This window comes from Trichosurus vulpecula, chromosome 6 (genome assembly GCF_011100635.1).
Source record: "Trichosurus vulpecula isolate mTriVul1 chromosome 6, mTriVul1.pri, whole genome shotgun sequence".
NCBI lineage: Eukaryota > Metazoa > Chordata > Mammalia > Diprotodontia > Phalangeridae > Trichosurus > Trichosurus vulpecula.
The window spans coordinates 128,705,006-128,725,180 of NC_050578.1; the positions used below are offsets into that span (position 1 = coordinate 128,705,006).

Here is a 20,175-nt window from a genome sequence, read left to right on the forward strand (position 1 = left end):
GGGCAAAGAAGCTAGGATTACAACCAAGAATCACCTGCCCAGCAAAATTGAGTATAATCCTTCAGGGGGAAAAGGGGATATTCAGTGAGATGGAGGACTTTCAAGCCCTCTTGATGAAAACACCAGAGCTGAATCGAAAAGTTGAGTTTCAAATACAATACTCAAGTATAAAAAGGTAAACAGAAAAGGGAAATCATAAAGGACTTAATAAGTTTAAACTGTTTACATTCCTACATCGGAAGATGATATTTATAGCTCACAAGATCTTTCTCATTATTAGGGTAGTTAGAAGGAGTATATATATATATATGTATATGTATATATATATATATGTATATGTATATATGTATATATACATATATGTATATAAGTATATATATATACACACTTATGTATATAAATGTATAGGCAGAAGGCACAATTGTGAGTTGAATATGAAGGGATGATATCTAAAATAAAATTTAGGGGTTAGAGAGGAATGTACTGAGAGAAAGAGAAAGAAAGAGGTAGAATGGGGTAAATTATCTCACATAAAGGAGGCAAGGAAAAGCTTCTATAGTGGAAGGGAAGAGGGAGGAGGAGAGTGGGAGTGAGTGAGCCTTACCCTCATCTGAATTGGCTTAAAGAGGGAGTAACATAAAAACACATTTGAGTATAGAAATCTGTCTTACTCTACAGGAAAGTAAGAGAGGAAGGGGATAGGGGGGTGATAGAAGGGAGGGCAGATTGGGGGAGGGCATAGTCAGAAGCAAAACACTTTTGAAAAGGTACAGAGTGAAAAAAGAGACAGAATAGAATAAATGGAGTTGAGGGGCATAGGATGGAGGATATTCAAGTTAGCAATAGTAACTGTGAAAAAAATTTTTGAAGCAAGTTTCTCTGATAAAAACCTCATTTCTCAAAGATATAGAGAACTGACTCAAATTTACAAAAATAAGAGCCATCCTCCAATTGATAAATGATCAAAAGATATGTTTTCAGATGAAGTAATCAAAGCTATGTATAGCCATATGAAAAAATACTCTAACTCACTCTTGATTAGAGAAAATGTAAATTAAAAACAATTCTGAGGTAGTAATGATGTGGTTTGGGGTTGCAGGGATCCCAAAATGAGGTTCAGAGTAGAGTTGTCTGGAAAGAATTCTTGAACTCAAGCAGTTTTCCAGTTAAGTGGCAAAAAGTTTATTATAATGCTAATAAAGGCTAATAAGGAATTGCCAACCCAACAGAAGTGATACTAAAGCTTATATAGGAAAGATTCAGTGTGTGGTGTGCCATATGCTAATTAGGTAGTAAATATATATTTTCTGTACCTTGGGCACAGGTGTCACTGGAAACCCTCAAGGGGGTGGGGCTTCCAAGGGGTTTATATGTCTGTAACAAGATAGCCTTGGGAATTGACATCTCTGGCTTGACCTGTGAACTGTGTACAGTAACTGTGGGAGTCAGTAATCAGTGTATGATAGTTCTGCTGTTACGAGATAGTCCTGTTCATACAAGGGAAATTCTACAGAAGTCAGCTTGTTCTTGTAGCAGGGAGAGAGAGTTTGCCTCACCGGGCCCACTCATGAGTTATTGCCAGAGGTCGTTAGGTTGGGGCTAGGTCCTAGGGCTGAGGTCTAAGCATAAGCCCCCCATCACTACCTCGTACCTATAAGAGTGGCTAACAGCACAGAAAAGGTACATGACAAATGTTGGAGGGGATGTGGGAAAAATGAGACATTGATGCCCTGTTGGTGGAGTTGTGAACTGATTGAATCATTCTGTAGAGCAATTTGGAACTATGTTCAAAGGGTATAAAACCATGTATACCCTTTGACCTAGCAATACTACTACTACTAGGTCTGTATCCCCAAAGAGAGAAAAAAAACAAAAAGGAAAAGAACATGTATGTACAAAAATATTTATTGCAGCTCTTTTCTGGTGGCAAAAATTAGAAATTGAGGGGATTCCCATCAATTGGGGAATGGCTGAACAAGTTGTAGTATGTTATTATGATGGAATATTATTTGTACTATAAGAAATGATGAGCAGAATGCTCTCAGAAAAGCCTTGCAAGACTTGCATGGGCTGATGCAAAGTGAAATATGTTGTGTGCAAAGTAACAGCAGTATTATAAAATGATCAGCTGTGAATGACTATATATAGCTATATTCTTGAAATATAATGATCCAAGACAACCCCAAAGGATTTATGATGAAAAATGCTATCCATCCCGAGAGAAAGAACTGATGATGTCTGAATACAGATTGAAGCATACTTTTTTTTTTTACTTTATTTTTCTTGAGGTTTTTTTGGTCTGTTTTCTTTCAGAACATGATGATTATGGATATGTTTTGCATGGCTACACATGTAAAGCCTATGTCAAATTGTCTGCCTTCTCAATGAAGGGGTGGGAAGGGAGGAAGGGAGAGAATTTGGAACTCAAAGTTTTAAAAATGAATGTTAAGAATTGTTTTTACATGTAACTGGGGAAAAATAAAATACTAAATAAAAAAAGTCTACATAAAACCCAAATAAGAACTGCGATCAATAATGTGTACATGAGGATCCCTGCAGCTGCATTTTGACTTAGTTTTAAAACTGTAGTATCATCTGTGTTTTCTTGTATGTTTATTTTGTTAAATATTTCCTAATTACATTTTAATCTGGTTCAGGCTGCACTCTGCAGTGTTGTAGGCCACACAGCCTGTGGACCTTGTGTTTGACACCTCTTTTACTTTTTAGAATACATATTTTCCTCATGCCTTTTTAACCTCATTAGTTTGTAAGACTCTAGAGGACAAGGACTTATTTTTCTTCTTTGTTTTCCTGAAGTTTTAGTGGTGCTTTGGGGTAGTGTGGCACTTAAATGTTTGTTGAATGAATATTAGCAATAATTGTTACCATTCTAAGAGCACTTCCTGGATAAAAGAAGTTTTAATCATAGAACGAATATTATGTTGTGAAATAGCTCATAGGCCATATGTTTTTCTTAGAATTCTAATATCTTCTATTAAAAAACCAAATTAATAGTTTTACACCTCTGCATAATTAGCTACCTCATCTTGAATTATAATTCTACCTTTTAACAAAGGCTTAACTGGATTCCCTTGCTTCCTGCAACTCTTCTTCAACTCAGCTTGATTAAAATTCAGTTGAAAGCCCAAGAATATTTGGAGAGAGGGCTCTCTGAAAAATATTTTCCTTAGTGTAGTATGACCTATGGATCTGCTGACCTGCTAAGATTCGGTTAGTGGCACCAGAAACTTAAATAGGAGTTTTAGGTTTTTTTTTTTTAACTTTTGACTATTAACTATCAACTGGAGAAGCAAGTATAAGATTGAATATTGAAGTGTATTGAAAGTAGGGAGAATAGTTTGCAGAACGTATATTCTTTTTTGGTGGGATATTTAGTTGACTTGTGTAATTTGAGGTTTTTTTATGGTTTAGTATTTTAATTTTTCTTTTAATTGCTTTTACTAGACCAGTGATTTCATTGGTGTAGGAAACTGTCGGTGAGAAAATTCCCTCTATCAGTGCATATCATTAGTTTCTCTGAAACTTACAGTGTTACAGAGTTGTCTGGTGAATAATTTGAAGCCATGGCCTCCTTAGTGTGAGGCCAGCTTCCTATCCACTGCCTTTACTGTAATTTGAGATAAATTGGTCATTTATTTGAAGGAGCAAAGGAAACCAGAAGTACTTCAAAACATGCTTTATTTTAATATTTTTAATTCTTAATTAAATTTTAATTCTTTTTTTAAAAAATTGAATAATTAAATTACAACCTAATTTTCTCTTTGTTCCAGACCAGAGACTAAATGCAGCACTTAGGAGATATCAAATGGAAAATCTTTCCAAATATTCACCTGAACAGGTATGTGAATTGATCATTTGAGTATGTATCACCAGAAGGCTGGTTGCCATGTAGTGATTTTTTGGCTACAGCTAACTATGAACTGAACATCAAATTAAATATGAAAAAAATAAATTATTCTGAAGTCTCTGATTTTCATGTAGCAAAAATTTTAGAATTTTTTGTTGTTGTTTAGCCATTTCAGTCCTGTCTAATTCTTTGTGACCCAATTTGGGGTTTTCTTGGCAAAGATAACTGGAGTGTTTTCCCATTTCTTTCTCCAGCCCATTTTACAGATGAGGAAACTGAGGCAAACAGGGTTAAGTGATGTACCTAGGGTTACACAGCTAGTAAGTTTCTGAGGCTGACTTTGAACTCAGGTTTTCCTGACTCCAGGCCCAGAGCTCTATCTACTGTGTCACCTAGCTGGCCCAGAAGTTTTAGTGTTACTTGGTCAAATTCCATCATTTGAATATGAATTCTAAAAACTTAACTTATACAAAAATTCAGTTAAAATTATTTAAATTTGCATGGGTTTTATGCATTAAGTTTTTTTTTTCCTTTTGGTTTAGACCTATGATTCCAACCTTTTAGAGTACCTAAGATGTAGAAACTTTCACCACTGATGAAAATTAGCAACTTATTTACAACTTAGATTTTTTAAAAATTTTGAATTAGTAGTTAATTTGGTTAACAGTCAACATATACAAACACGAGTATTTGCATATGAAAAGAAGAAAAGAGAACTGTATACAAAATTACAAATTTCTTTTGTATATAGCTTATTTATTTTTAACTATACAGTAAATTAATGTGTTAGTTCAGTTTCAAAACTGGCCTGCTGTTCAGGCTTAAAACTTTGTTACTCATCCCACATATTCAATCTATTGCTGAAATTTGTTTGTAGAATTCACATCTCTTATATATGTCCACTTCTCCCCAGTCACTTAGCCATAGCCTAATTTAGGTCCTCATTACTTGGACTACTATATTACATGGACTACCTCATTATCCAGGATTGTTGCAATAGCCTTCTAACTGGTCTGCCTATCTCAAGTCTTTCCCTACTTAATACAAGTCTCTTCCTATCTCTATTCCTTTTACAGAGTGATTTTTCTAAATTGTACATCTGACTATGTGATTCCCAACCTTGCTCAGTGAGCTCTGATGCCTGCCTATTACTTTTGGGATCAAATATAAAGTTCTCTTTTTGACTTTCAAAATTCTTCATACTTTGCCCCCTTCTTATATTTTTAGCTTTCTTATACCCTAATCTCCTCTACACATAATGTGATCTCCACACACTAGTCTACCTGCAGTTCCTTGAACAAGATACTCCACTTTTCCATCTCCATGTCTTTGTAATGACTATCCTCTATCCCTGCAATCCTTTGTCCCCTCACCTCTACCTCTTAGTTTCCTTGACTTCTTTCAAGACTCACCTCAAATTCTTCCTAAATCAAAATTTTCAGGAGACCTTTCTCAATCCTTTCCCCTGGTGCTAATGCCTTCCCTTTTCACATTACCTTCATTTATGCTATATGTATCTTGTATGTACCTCGTTATTTACATATTGTGTAACCTCATTGGAATTTATGATCATTGTTTTTTTCTTTTTTATATGTATCTTCAGCAGTTAGCATAGTGCCTGGCACATGTTAAATGTTCAATAAATCCCTCTCACCTTACCCCCTTATCAAGCATTTCTTTTTTTTTTCCCTTTCATTTCCCAATTGGAAAAAATGCCCTTCTAATAGTCAAGTAAATTAAATTCTCATATTGACCTTGTCCAAAAATACGTCCATTATGCATATTTATCCATCACCTCTTTGTCAGAAGGTGGGTAACGTGCTTCCTGGAATCATAATTGCAGTGTTGCTGTTATAGTATAATTTGTTCTGCTAGTTCTGATTACTCTGTATCCATTCATACAAGTCTGCCCAATTTTTCTGAAATTGTTGCTTTCATTATTTCTTATTTAACACAGTAATATTCTGCTCCATTCCATAGTGTTTTAGCTAGATGGTGAAGTAGATAGAGTGCTAGTCCTGGAAACAGGAAGATCTGATTTCAAATCCAGTCTTAGATACGTAATAGCTGTGTGACTTTGTCACTTAGCATACTACCTGGCACTTGGAACTATATAAATCATCATCTTCATCATCATTATTATTTCGAAGGGTTGGGTTTTTTTTATTTGTATTTACAATGTTGTCGTTACTGTATAAATTGTTCTCCTCTATTTATGCTCACTTCACTCTACATCAGTTCATACAAATCTTCCCAGGTTTATTTGAAACTTAATCATTATTATTTTTCTCTGAAAATGTAATCGTTTCTTACAGCACAATAGTATTCCATTACATTCATATACCATAATTTGATCAACCATTCCTCAGTTGATGGATATCACTAAATATTTCTGTACATGTGGATCCTTTTTACCTTTCTCTTATCTCTTTGATGTATAGACCTAATCATCTTTAGTAGCATCTCTCGGTCAAAGAGTATGTGTAGTTTTATAATGTTTGAGAAATAGTTCCAAATTGCTTTCCAGAATGGCTATGTTAATTCACAACTCCATCAACAATACATTAATATACTTGTTTTCCTGCAGCCCCTCTAACATTTATCTTTTTCTCTTTTTGTCAAGTGTATCAGTTATTTTAAGTTTCATTTGCCTAATTAGATTTCTATCATATTTTTTCACATTGCAACTGACAGGTTTGATTTCTTCATAGGAAAACTGCTTATTCATTTCTTTGGCTACTGAGGAGTAGTACTTAATTCTTATTATTTTATATTATGTTATAAATTTGAATAGTTTCATTATATATCTTGAAATTAGATCTTAATCATAGAAACTTGATTAGAAGATGTTTTTCCTCTTTTAATTGCTTCCTTTCTAATTTGAACTGCATTTTGTCTTTTTGCAAAAATATTTATATTTTATACAATCAAAATTGTTCATTTTATCTCCTGTGATTCCTTTGTTTGGTCATAAGCACTTTCCCTATCCATGGATCTGAGAGGTAATTTCTCCTCGAATTTGTTCATGATGTCACCCTTTATATTTAAGTCATGTACTCATTTGGAATTTATCTTGGTCTACTGTGTGAGATGTTGGTGTGCACTTAGTTTGTACCCAACTGCTTTCCGATTTCCCCACCAGTTTTTAGTGAGTTTTTATGACAATAGTTACTGGTCTTTGAGTTTATCAGACATTCTTTACCATGTTAATTTGCTTCTGGATCTTGGATCCTTTCTTCTGATCAAATTTTCTGTATTTTAAGTAGTGTTAAATAATTTTTTGTGATTACTGCTTTGTAGTTTAAATTGAAATTTGTTACTGCTAGACCCCTTTCCTTGATACCTTTTATGTTTTTGTTGTTATTTCTCTTGAGCTTCTTGATCTTTCGTTCCTCTAGCTGAATTTTCTTATTTTTTCTAGCCCTATAAAGTAACCCTTTCATAATTTCATTGGTAGGACACTAAGAAAATTTATTTGATAGTTTTTGTAATTTTTATCATATTGTCATGGACCACCCATGAGCAAGTAATATCTTTCCAATTATTTGAGTCTATATTTTTTTGAAGAATGTTTTATAGTTGTATTCATATAGTTCTTATGTATGCCTGCTTGGTAGGTAGAATCCCAAGTATCTCATATATTCTAGGTATTTTAAAGGGAATTTCCCTTTCTGGTACTGTCAGCTGGATTTCATTGATAATACATAGAAAGGCTCACGATTTATATGAGTTTATTTTATATTCTGATATTTTGATGAATTCATTGTTTAAGTGAGTTTTGGTTGGCCAGCGTTCTTTAAGCACATTGTCTTTATGTCACAAAAACCACAGTATTTTTGTTTCTCCTTTGAATGTGCCTTCAGTTTTTTTCTTGTCTTATTTTTATGGCTAGCATTTCTAGAACTTTATCAAACAACAGTGATGGTAATGAACATACTTGCTTTACCCATTATTTAAAAGACTTCTTACTATTTCTTCATTACATGTAACATTGACTCATTTTTAGATGCTGCCCATGTGTTAAGGCAAAGACCATTTATTCCTGTACTTTTTAATATTTTTAACAGAAATTGTTGTATCTTAACAAAAACTTTTTTCTGCATCTATCGATATATGGTTTTGATTGTTTTATTAATATGTTTATGTAATTTTAGAATAATTCCAGTTTGTATAGCATGATATGCTACAGCATTTTGAAATACATATTTCTCTGTTCCAGAAAACTGTCTTACAAGGCGATGGAGATGACACATTCGAAGCCACTATGGCTGACAGAAGGTAAGACTGAATTGCTAGGAAGTTTATTTTTAGTTTTTTAAAAAATGTTTTGTTGAAGCTTTTATATTGAATTTCAGTACAAGCATCTAAACTTGTTGAATAACCATATACGGTTAAATTGATTTCAATGAATGAAACATATATTTCCCTCCCCCATTTACTACCTGGCATCACTCCCTCACGTGGAGCCGTTCCATTATTAACAAATGTTTATTGTCAGACAGAACCATTTCTGAATGAAAATGCACATCTGGTTCTAAGCCTCTAACATTTTATTTTGAAGTCATGATTGGCCATCACTTTGTTCTGAGTCCTGACGTCTTTCATAATTGCTTCCCTTTACATTGTTGTTGTGCTCACTACAATTAATTGCTTTCCTGGTTCTTTGTACCAGTTTCACTCTGTATCAGTTCAAAATTAATCTCTTCATATATATTTCTTTGAATTCATGATATTTCTTGGAGCACAATTAAAATTTCATTACATTCATTAAAACAATTTGTTCGCCCAATTAATGGATATCTACTTTGTTTCCAGTTCTTTATTACAAGAAGAAGTACTGGTGCAAATATTCTTGTAGATACAAGCCTGTTTCCATTTGCTTGATCTACTTGGTATTCGTGCCTAATAACCAAAGGATATGTAGAAGTCACTTAATTTAACTCTATTTGCCTCAGTTTCCTCATTTGTAAAATAAACTGGAGAAGGAAATGTAGTGTTTTTGCCATGAAAACCCCAAAAGGTGTCATGAGAGTTGGATATGACTGAAAAACAAATGAAAACAATGAGTCATACCAACAGTGCACTGTTTGTTCCTGTCCTCCCATATCTCCTTCAACAATATTTTTTTTGGCTGTCTTTGTCAGTCTGATGGACATGAGGATCAGAGTTGATTTAACTGAAGCAATTTTATTTTAATAATAATATACTTATTCTTAAAGGAATTATTTCATAATGTAAGATGATAAAAAAAATTTAGGGCTGCTAAGGGAAAATCAGACTTTAGTATGTTTACTTTTTTATTTATGATAACTTTTTAGGAAATGTTCAACAAGTTTGTAGGACCAAACTATTATCATTTCAGTGCTTATAATTCTCAAATCTACCTTTCCATCCCTCTGCCAAGTCTCTGTTGACTTCCAGTCTAGCATTTCCAACTGACTTTCAGATATTGCAAAATGGACGTCCAGTAGACATCTTAAATTCAACATGTCTAAAACGGAACTCATTATCTTTACCTTTAAACCCTTCCCTCTCCAGTTTTCCCTGTTACTGCCAAGGGCACCATAATCCCAGTCCCAGAAACTAATAACCCTAGGTGTCATCCATATCTTGCTATATCTCACCCCCTATAGACAATCTGTTGCCAAGACCTGTTGATTTTATCTTTGCAACATCTCTCCAATATGTCCGCCTTTCTCCTCTGATACTGCCATCTCCCTAATGCAGGCTCTTATCACCTCATACCTGGACTATTTCAATAGCCAGCTGGTGGAGCTGCCTGCCTCAGATCTCTCCCTACCCAATTCTATCCTCCATTGAACTGCCAAAGTGATTTTCCAGAAATACAGATCCAACAGTGTTACCCACTAATCAGTAAACTCCAGTGGCTCTCGATCGCTTTCAGGTTCAAATAGAAAATTCTCTGTTTGGCATTCAAAGCCCTTCATAACCTATACATAAACCTTTCCAGTCTTCTTACTGTCCTTCCCCTCACACCCCCAATGTACTTTTCAGTTCAGTTACACGGGCCTCCTTGCAGTTCGAGGAACAAGACACTTCCTGTCAACTCTGGGCATTCTCTGTCTGGCCCCCATGCCTGGAAGGCTGTCTCTCCTCTTCTCTGCCTCCTGACTTTCCTGGCTAACATTTTCAGCTAACATTCCATCTCCTACTAGAAGCTTTTCCCAGTCCTTCTTCATTCAAGTGCCTTCCCTTAGTTCATTATTTTTTATTTATCTTGTACATGGGTTGTTTATTTGTTATCTCCTCCATTAATATGTGAGTTCCTCAAGGGCAAGGACTGTCTTTGTCTTTCTTTGAGTTCCCAGCACTTAGCCTAGTGCCTGGCACAAAGAAGTGGTAATTGCAGGGATCTCCGGCAATTGGGAAATGACTGAACAAGTTGTGGTGTGTGATTGTGATGGATACTGCTGTGCTGTACGAAATGATGAGCTCGCTGATTATAGAAAAACATGGACAGACTTGCACAAAATAATGAAGAGTGAAATAGGCAGGACCGAGAGAGTGTTGTATATAGTAATAGCAGGATTGTTGTAAAAACACCTTTGAACAACTAAGTTATTTTGACTAGTATAAATACCGAAATTAACTGCAAGGACCTATGAAGGAAGACACTATCTGCATCCAGAGCAAGAACTGATGAATAGAAGTATGTAAAATCATAGAATGATTTTATATGTATTTACATATTTGTGTCTAATGGTAGCCATCTTTAGGGTGGGGAAGGAGGGAAAAAAGGGAAAAAAGAAATTTACATGATAGCTTTATTATCTGACTGACTGAACAGAACAAATTATATTAATAATTATTTTATTTTCAGCTTTTTAGCTCCTCTTATTGCTGAGTATGACAAACATCTAGAAGAGGTGAATGGGCAACTAGAATATTATCAGGTATGAATTCACATTTGTACAGATTCCTAAAATAAATATTTCTTAGTATAAAAGAAGAAAACAAATAGATCACCTTGTTTTTTAAAGAGTCTTAATAGAAAGTATTTAACTTTCAAAAAATTAAAATTCTCAATTATCATTACATATTAGGGATTTTTTAGGATTAACCTTCAGATAAGTTTTTCATCCCAGATTAATATACTAACAGACTACTTCTTGCTTCACCCAGTTTCAGTATGCTTGGGGAAATAAATGCTGCAGTCTTCAAATGAACCTCAAAACAAGCTGTTGCATTTACCAACTTGAAACTCCTCAGCATTTAGTTCAGATCAACAAATAGTAATTGCAAATGCATGATGGAGTTTGATGGAATTTACCAAAATTACGTGCACCACTAGAAAGGTGGCATTCTGGCCTTTCCTAAGCACTTTTTCAGTTTATCAGAATTTGGATTTAACTTAGCAAGTTTCTTAGAAGTGTCAGTTGTACCAGCTTCTCCCTGTGCTAGCTATGGACATTCTTGAAGTTCTTTGATTCTATAGATATTACTGGTGGAGCAGGAGCTTGGCACAATTATGGAAAATCCAAAGGACTTCAGCATCAGTATTCTGGCAGTAACAAGAAGTCTTCCCAACAAAATATTGAATATAAGTTCATGAAACACTCTATGAATCTGGGTAGACCAGCCAAGATCATGGAGTAGAAGGAAATAGTGCATCCTTGCTCACTCCACAATGATTTAAGAAGACCACCAAGTCTAATAGTGCTTGGGAAATTGAAGGAGAAACTACAGTGGGTCATCTTTCCAGACAAAGGTCATAAATTAGATATTCAAGCAAGTGACCTGGGCAGAAGCTGTGTAACATACCGGGATCATGGACTCGCTACCCAGAACCATGAGAATGAATAAACAACAAGAAGAAAAAAAGTAAAAAGACATTGTGAACGTTGAAGACGCAAACCCAGAAGAAGAGAATAACTTCAAAATACCCACCGGCAAAGCCTCAAGACAAAACAGTTTGCCCACCGATCACTTAGAATTCCTAAAAGAAGTGATGCAAGAGTTTTTAAAAAAATGAGTTAAAATGGTATTGTAAATAAAGTGAGAGCGATTGAGGATAGAACTAGAAAATAAACTGAGAGCTATAGAAGAGAGACTTGAAAAGAGAATTAATAGCTTGCCGTAAGAGGTACAAACCTTATCCAAGTAACATATTCTCTGAAAATTAGAATGGATTAAATGTAAGTTAATGACTTCATGAGATTTTAATGTCCATGAGACAATGAGAAATATTAAAGTAAAACACATGAAAATATAGAAGAAAATATAGGGTTGCTTCTGTAAGAAACAAATGACTTGGGAAACAGATCGGGCAGAGCTAACTTAAGAATCACTGGACCTCCTGAAAGTTATGACCAGAAAGAGACTGGATATCATATTTCAAGAAATCATGAAAGAAAACGACCCAGGTTTCTCAGACCTGGGGGCAAAGTGAAAATATAAAAAATCCATTTGTTATCTCTCCTGAAACACTAAAATGAAAACTAGGGTTATCAGAGTCAACATCTGAGATCTTCTAGGTGAAGGAAAAAACCAAAACAACAAAACTCTTCAAGGTGGCAGAAAGAAAGAGTTAAAGTACTAAGGAACCATACTCAGGATCACACAAGATTTAGCAGTTACCATTATAAAGGAGATGATTAGATCATCTTTCTCCCTCAAAACACAAATAGGATGTCTCCCTATCTTTGCTTGAAGCAAGAGAAAAGTGGGATACCTTACCTGTTGCTCATACAACCCTAATCACACCTATCACCCTCCCCACAGGAAGCTAAGTCATTTTTTAAGTGGTCCCAACAAAAAAATGATGCCTTTGTCCCTTTTTGTTTACACTGGAGGTGTTTATATATTTGGAATATAGATATTCCAAGCAATGGAATAAGATATTCCAAAGGGTGAAAGATACAGGCTTACAACTGGCAAAGCTGAGTTTAATCCTATAAATGGAGAAATAGATTTTTAAGAAATAGAGGACTTCTAAGAATTCCTAATGAAAAGACCAGAATTTAGTAGAAACTTTGAAATAACAACACTGGAATAAAAATAAACATTAAGAGTTAAATACAAATGAGCAGTCAGAATAGACTTAAAAAAAGGAAAGAGTATGGAGAATGGATGTCACTTGAAAACTCACTTTGAACTAATACAAAATGAAGTGAGAAGAGCCAGGAGAACACTTCGTAGTTTAACGACAAAATTGTAAAAATGAACAATTTTGAAAGACTTAAGAACTTCATTGCTATGGCCAGCCATGACTGCAGAGGACTGATGATTTAGAATTCTGTCTACCTCTTGAAAAAGAAATGGTGGACTAGATAATACAAAGCAGTGCATATGTTTTCGGACATGGCCATCATGGGATTGTGTTTTATCCGACTGTATTTTGTTGTAGGCATCTTGTGGTTGTTGTTATTGTTTAATGTTCAATGTGTCCTTTTTTAAAAAAATGTATTGAGTCTAATGTACATATCTTCATAATCAGCTTTTGTTAAGTATTTAACTTTACTTCTCAGTTTAGCATTTTCTAGCTCCCTAAAATTGATTGTGTCATGTGGGTTTGCTGCTACTGCCACACTTTTTTGAGGATATGTAATGATAAGGATATTTCATGGTATTCCTCAGAACAGCCAAAAAGATAGCAACTGCTGTTTCAAAGAATAACTACCCAAGGAGTTCTCGGTGCTTAATAGAATTAGCCCTTATAATTTCTCACTGACCCACTTCCATAAACTAATGTGTTTTGAAAGAGAAATAGATAAATGCCTTAGCTATTCTTTGTATACAAATGCCACTGTTAGAAAAATGGAATTCATAGTATGAAGACTATGGGATTGCTTCTACTACAATGGGATACACATGGCTATCTAATGTACATGTTAAAAATGATGCATACTTGTCTAGAAAGGTAACATTTTGACAACAAAAGGATAGTTCTTTTAAATGCACGAATTAATTAGTTCTATTCACTGAATGCCAGAATAAAAAATTATTAGATCGGATTTACTCCTCAGTTTATATATCCATATTGGATTTTTGTACCCATTCTGTACCATTTTACCTATACACTGAGAATATGCAACTGAATTAGGATGGACCTGGGGGACTTGGTTTGGTCCACAGCTCCTATGTAAAAGTTCTGATTTAGATCAAGGTCTTGGGTTTGTGGGTATTTAGGGAAGCTGAGTAAGCATAGTTTATTGTTGTTGTTCATTTGTTTCATTTGTGTTCAACTCTTTGTGATTCCATTTGGGGTTTTTCTTGGTTGTTGGTTTGCCATTGGTGGTGGAGTGGTTTGCTCGTTCCTTCTCCAGCTCATTTTACAGATGAGGAAACTGAGACAAACAAAAGGGTTAAGTGACTTGCCAAGGGACACACAGCTAGAAAGTGTTTAAGGCCAGATTTGAACTGAGGAAGATGATTCTTCCTGACTTCAAGCCCAGTACTCTTTTCACTGTGCCACCTAGATGCCCATATGGGTTTGCATATGACCAGCCTGAAATTATTTCTGAACTCTTTTTTTCTAGACTGAAATAGCCTGCTGTCTTTTCCCCATTTTCAACTCCTTTTCGTGTTTCTGTGTTAATGAGAATAGATCTGTTCCTAATTCTTAATTCCAGAATGGACTGAAAAATTTACTGAACCATATAGATGTTCCAATAAAAACTGCTCTATCTCTTATTATGTCAGGGATATTTTTCAATGTCATTTGAGTTAAGGAAAAACATGTTAATATTTATAAAGTATATTGTATAAAATCTTAGTAGCTGAGTTTGTTTTTCATGGTGCTACTGTAAACAAATGTTCAGCTTTAATTCATACATTGTCTAAAATGTTCACCTTTGAAATTGGTAATTAGAAACAATAAATTATTCCTATTATGTCAGTAGATATTATGGCACCTGTTTATTCCTTTATGATCTTATTACTTAGTGGTATTATAATCATAGAATCTTAGTTATCATGGATATGTTTTTCTCAGATACAAGTTGGGGAGATGAAACTACAACTTGAAAATGTCACTAAGGAAAATGAAAGGTAAGTTAATTCTCACATCACATTCTTTTGTTCTTTGTTTACATCATTATAGCATGTTGTACTATAGTATTTTATTCTCAAACTACCTAACTGGATATTTTTAAAACTTACATGAGTCGTCCAGACAATAAAGGAATAAAAATATTGAGCATTGAATCTAGTCAAATGTATTTTTTTTCAAGTTCAAGAATTAACAACACTTTGTGCGGTTTTATTAGGTGAAAGCTTATTTTCATTTTTTAAAATCAGTATTTGCAATTTTCAGGTCAAGGAGAAATACTTTTAGAATCATTAGTTTCCCTGAAAAGCTTGATTTAACAAAACTAATGGTATATTTCAAGAAATAAAAGCTCCCTGATCTATTAGAATCAGAGGGCAAAGGAAAGACAGAATCAGTGTCATCTGTTGAAAGAAACTCCAAAAGGAGAAGTACCAGGAATGCCATATCTAAAATTCTGGGCACTGACATTAAAGCAGTAAAACTGAAAATATATAGAAAGAACCACTTCAAGTACCAGTGGACCACAGTCAGGATTACACAAGACTGGAAAGCTTCTACTATAAGCAAGAGGTGCTCTTGGAATGTAATAAAAAAGCCAAAAAGAAGTAGCTTTATAATCAAAAGAACTTACCCTAAAAAGCTGAGTAGAATCTCACAGGGGAAAAAATGGATCTTTAATGCAATAGAGGATTTTCATTATTTCTAATGAAAAGACCAGAACTGATTAGGAACTCTGAAATAAAATATAATAGAAGAAACAAGAGAAACCTAGAGAGGTAAATTTATTTGACCATTGGAAGGGGCTGCATAATGATGTAGTGCTTATATTTTAATTTGGGAGAATAAATGTGTCCCTTCGGAACATTAAAGTCTTCAAAGAGAGTTAAAGGAGTTAAATAAGAACAGAGGTCCTTATGGCATATTGTTTCTATTCTGAGGATTTGAAAAGGGGAAAAATTAAGAAAGGTGAAGAAATGCATTTGTATAAAAAGGAGGAAAAAGAGGATAGAACTTGATATTCCTCATAAATAGCTACACTAGAAGAATATACAGATATGGAGGAAGGGCTGGCAGGGAGTAGACTTTACTAGATCAACCTCACTCTTATTGAAACTGACAAAAGAGGGTTGAACACACACAGTTTGTTATTAAAAGATATCAAACACAACAGAAAAAACAAGTGGGAATAGAGGGAGGAGAGGGCTTTAATTGGGTGCATATTCCTGGGAAAGGAATAGTCATTAGCAAAACAAACTTCCTGATCCTGAAATGAGAAAAGCAAATAAGTAAAATCTATGGGGATGCCTTAGATCACTTATTAAATGTTGGAAGATAAGAAATAACAAACAATATTATTTAAGAGAAACCTGGGTAGTATGAAGTGATACTTAGATGAAGTGAGGAGAACTAGGAAAATAATTTATGCAAGAATAACAACATCGTAAAGAAAAACAACTTTGAAAGACTTAAGAACTTAGATCATTTGCAACTCTAAGTATGTCTTAAGGAACCAGTGGTGAAGTACTTTCACAGTGTGGATTCATTTTGCTTGACTATATTAAAAGAGTTCTTATTTAAAAAAAGTTTTTATCTGTTAAAGAGTTTTTAGAATTTTCTTCTCTCAGTTAATTATAGAGAGGGTTACGAAATTGGGCAACAACAGTGATGCCAGAAAAAAATGAAACATTTTTTAAAACAATACACGGGGGAGAACATGCATTTCTCATAGATGAGAATGTTTTTTTGTAAATGCACATATGAGGTTAAGAAGGAAGCACAGAGAAGCAGGACAGTTTTGAAAGTATAGAATTTTATACTTTTTAAAAAATTGAGTGATGTGAAATGGAGATTCATGGTTTAATAGAGAAATCTCTTTTTTGTTGCCTGTGTCTACAAATGCTTCTTTTTGGTGTTTTAAGTTCAGAATTTTGACAAAGAATACAGGTACCAAAAAAATTGTCCTTTTTGAAGCTTGAATAACAGAAATATAAAATCCAAAATTTTACAATGTAAAGCTAAAACTGAAACACACAGTATTCTCCAGTTAAAAAAAATTTGCAAGAGATAGGGTATAATCAGTTCTGACATGACCATCATTGAATAACCTAAGATTCATCTAATTTTTCTAGACAGCCAATTCTACTTTATTGCTGGAATCAAGGTCTGTTCTTGACATTGAATGAGTTTGTTATAGTCTGGCACAGTTTAGACTTTATTAATTTTTCTATTTGGCAAGTCTGAAGCTTTATTGAAATTCTTAGAGTCGATAATTGAGTATACTATCTAGAAGTCTGCCCAGGTGTTTTGCACTATCATTGTTAATAGAAGAAATGGGTGTAGTCCTTGCTATTAGGGAGCCTGAGGATGGTGGATTGCTTGAGTTTTGGAATTCTGAGCTGCAGAAGTACTAAAAGTGATCAGAGATCCTCACAAGTCTGCCACCCATAGGATGAGCCTTCAGGAACAGAGTCATCATGCTGGCTAAGGAGCAGGAAACTGGCCCAGGTTGGAAATGGAGAGAAGTTTAAAATTTAGTACTGGGCAGCAATGGGACTAGTTCAGTGAGTAGTCAGTGCATTTCTAGGCTGAGGGACAGAGGGAGACCAAATCTAAAATAAAATTTATTATAATAGATACTGTAATTCTCTTTTATCACCAACGTATGAATGAGCTACTTTAAAGAACTAGTATGTAAGTCAGTTGTTCAGAGTTTGGAATTTGTCTTACCATATAAACAAGTGTTGTAAATGATGTTTTAAATTCCTAAGATGACCCATAGAAGCATAATGGAGTGATAATTTTAGAGGAAATAATAGTAATAATAGCCATGATCCCTTATGAGTCCTTTTCTAAGTAAAAAATGTTTGGGAAGCAAAGAATAGATGGAGTGACTGAGCAGTTTTTTCTCGAAATATGTGGTAATATTTGGTGGGAGCAGAGAGGGCAGCAGAAAAAGGGATATTTAACATTACTAGGGAGGGAAGGAATTGGGCTTTAGTGGCAGTAGATCTTGTTCCTTTAGGCAGTGGTCAGAAAGAATGCTTGTTATGTTTATGAGTTATTCTGAAGCCAGGGATGGCTTGTACATTGGAGGAAAAAAACAGTTATGCAGTCTCTTTCCCCCTACTTTTAAAGGAAAGATTCTCGTCTTTGGCACTTAGTAACTGTGTGGCCATTAGCAAGTTATTAACCTCTCAGCTTCAGTTTACTAATAAACTGGTAGTAATAATAAAAATACTTGAAAAGAGGAATTGTGACCTAGCCTTAGAGTTAGGATGACCTGGATCCATATTCCACCTCTGACCCACAGTAGATGTATGAAGCGGGGGAACACACTTAACCTCTCAGTGCCCAAGCAATTTTCTAATACCATAGATTGAAGAGGAGTTGCTGTTTGCATTGATAGAGAAATTTTCTTTACTAGAATTCACTTAAACTGATAAAATCACAGATCTGTAGCATATACCCAATAACGTTGTTGTGAAGGTCAAATGAGGTAAAATGCTTTGAAAAATCTTAAATGTTATGTAAATATCATATTGTTTCAGAACTCCTCAGTTATTAGATTCAGAATATCACTATGATTGTTAGTCATCTTAGAACAAAGCACATTGTTTATTTTTCATATTCTCCCATGATGATGAGAAATTTGTAAGCATTATTGAGCTAATTATTATTTTAAAATGATAAAGAAAGCCCTACTAACTTCTTTTATGAGAAAAAATTTCATCTTAATGCATAAACCAAGGAAGGATAAAGAAGGAGAATTATAGATCAATATCATTAATGAATATTGATTTGAAATTTTTAAATAAAATCCTAGCAATTTATCTGAGAAATCATTAATTATGATGAAATTGGATTTGTACCACAAATGCAATTGTGGCTCAACATTAGGTAAATAATTCCTAATTAATCATATTTAAAATAAAAACACCCTAAATCACATATTCTTAAGAGATATAGAAAATAATTTTGACAAAATACAGCACTTATTTATGCTAAAATTTCTACAAAGTATAGCAAGATCTTTTTTTTTCCTATGTAATGTTTTTATCTGAAAATGAAAAGAAGCATTATATGTGATGAGGTTACACTAGAAGTTTTCTCAGTACAAACATCAGTAAAGCAAGGATGTCCCCCTTCCTGCTATTAGTTGATACTTTTATAGAAATCCTAGCAACGGCAGTAATGTATGAGAAAGAATTACAGGAGTAAATGTAGGCAAAGAGGAAATAAAACTAATGACATGATGGTTTGCTTAGAAAATCCTAGGGAATTAGCAAAGAAACTCATTAAGACAATAGATTTAACAAAGTTTTAGGTTACAAAAGAAACCTACAAATATCAACAGCATTTCTATATAATAACAAATCTAAAAAAAGACAATGGGAAAAGAAATCGCCTTCAAAATAACTGCAAAATGCATAAAATATTTGGGAATCAGTCTATCAAAGCACATACAACATTTGCCTAGTTTTACTTACAAAATACTCCCTGAAGAAATATAAAAAGGACCGTAATTGATGGTGAAATATTTAGTGCTTCATGCTGGATTTTGCCGATATAGAAAAAATATACTGTTAAGAATAATTTTAGTCTTATTTCTATATTGGTCAAAATTCATTTGGAGGATCTGAAGATCTAAAATATCAAGGGAAATAATGAAAGAAGATAGGAATAAAAGAGGTAATAATACTTCTAGATTTCAAACCATACTATAAAACAGCAATCAACAGGCTCATTTGGTATTAGTTTAAAAAATAGAAAAGGAGATTGGTGGAACAGGCCACATGGGAGAATCATAAATAATTATAACAACACAGGGTTTCAGAAATGTAAAAACATAAATTACTTAGGAAAAAGCTGCATATTTGATTTAAAACTACTGGGAAAACTGGAAAATAGTCTGGTAGAAATTAAGCCTAGACCAAGACCTAACAAAATATTCCACATAAAATTCAAAATGAATGTAAAAGATTGTACTGTAAAAAAAAAATAGAAGAGAAGCACATCAAATATTTTTTGCAGGTATAGGTAAGAGATCAATTCTTAACCAAACAAGGGGTGAAACAAGTAATCCCTTTATTCTTCATAGTATATCTTGTTACCTTACTGCACACATGTATAAGCAAGGCAATAATCACAATATAGATGATAATTGTCAAAATGCCTGTGTGGTTCTATATCGCAAAATATATGAGACTCTCCACATAGAAGTTAGAAGATGTAAACCATTTATTCAGACACCAAATAACCCAGTCCTATAACCAATAAGTCCACAACATCACAGCAG

General features: G+C 34.0%; 1 protein-coding gene across 1 annotated transcript in view; it reads left to right on the plus strand.

Moving 5' to 3' along the window:
- Positions 1-20,175, plus strand: part of SCLT1 (sodium channel and clathrin linker 1) — a 258,104-nt gene that overhangs the window by 35,548 nt on the left and 202,381 nt on the right. The window contains exons 2-5 of the mRNA XM_036765501.1: positions 3,792-3,859; positions 8,088-8,146; positions 10,710-10,782; positions 14,823-14,878. Of these exons, the coding sequence (XP_036621396.1) occupies positions 3,792-3,859; positions 8,088-8,146; positions 10,710-10,782; positions 14,823-14,878 (256 nt within the window). The remainder of the gene's footprint in view (positions 1-3,791; positions 3,860-8,087; positions 8,147-10,709; positions 10,783-14,822; positions 14,879-20,175) is intronic.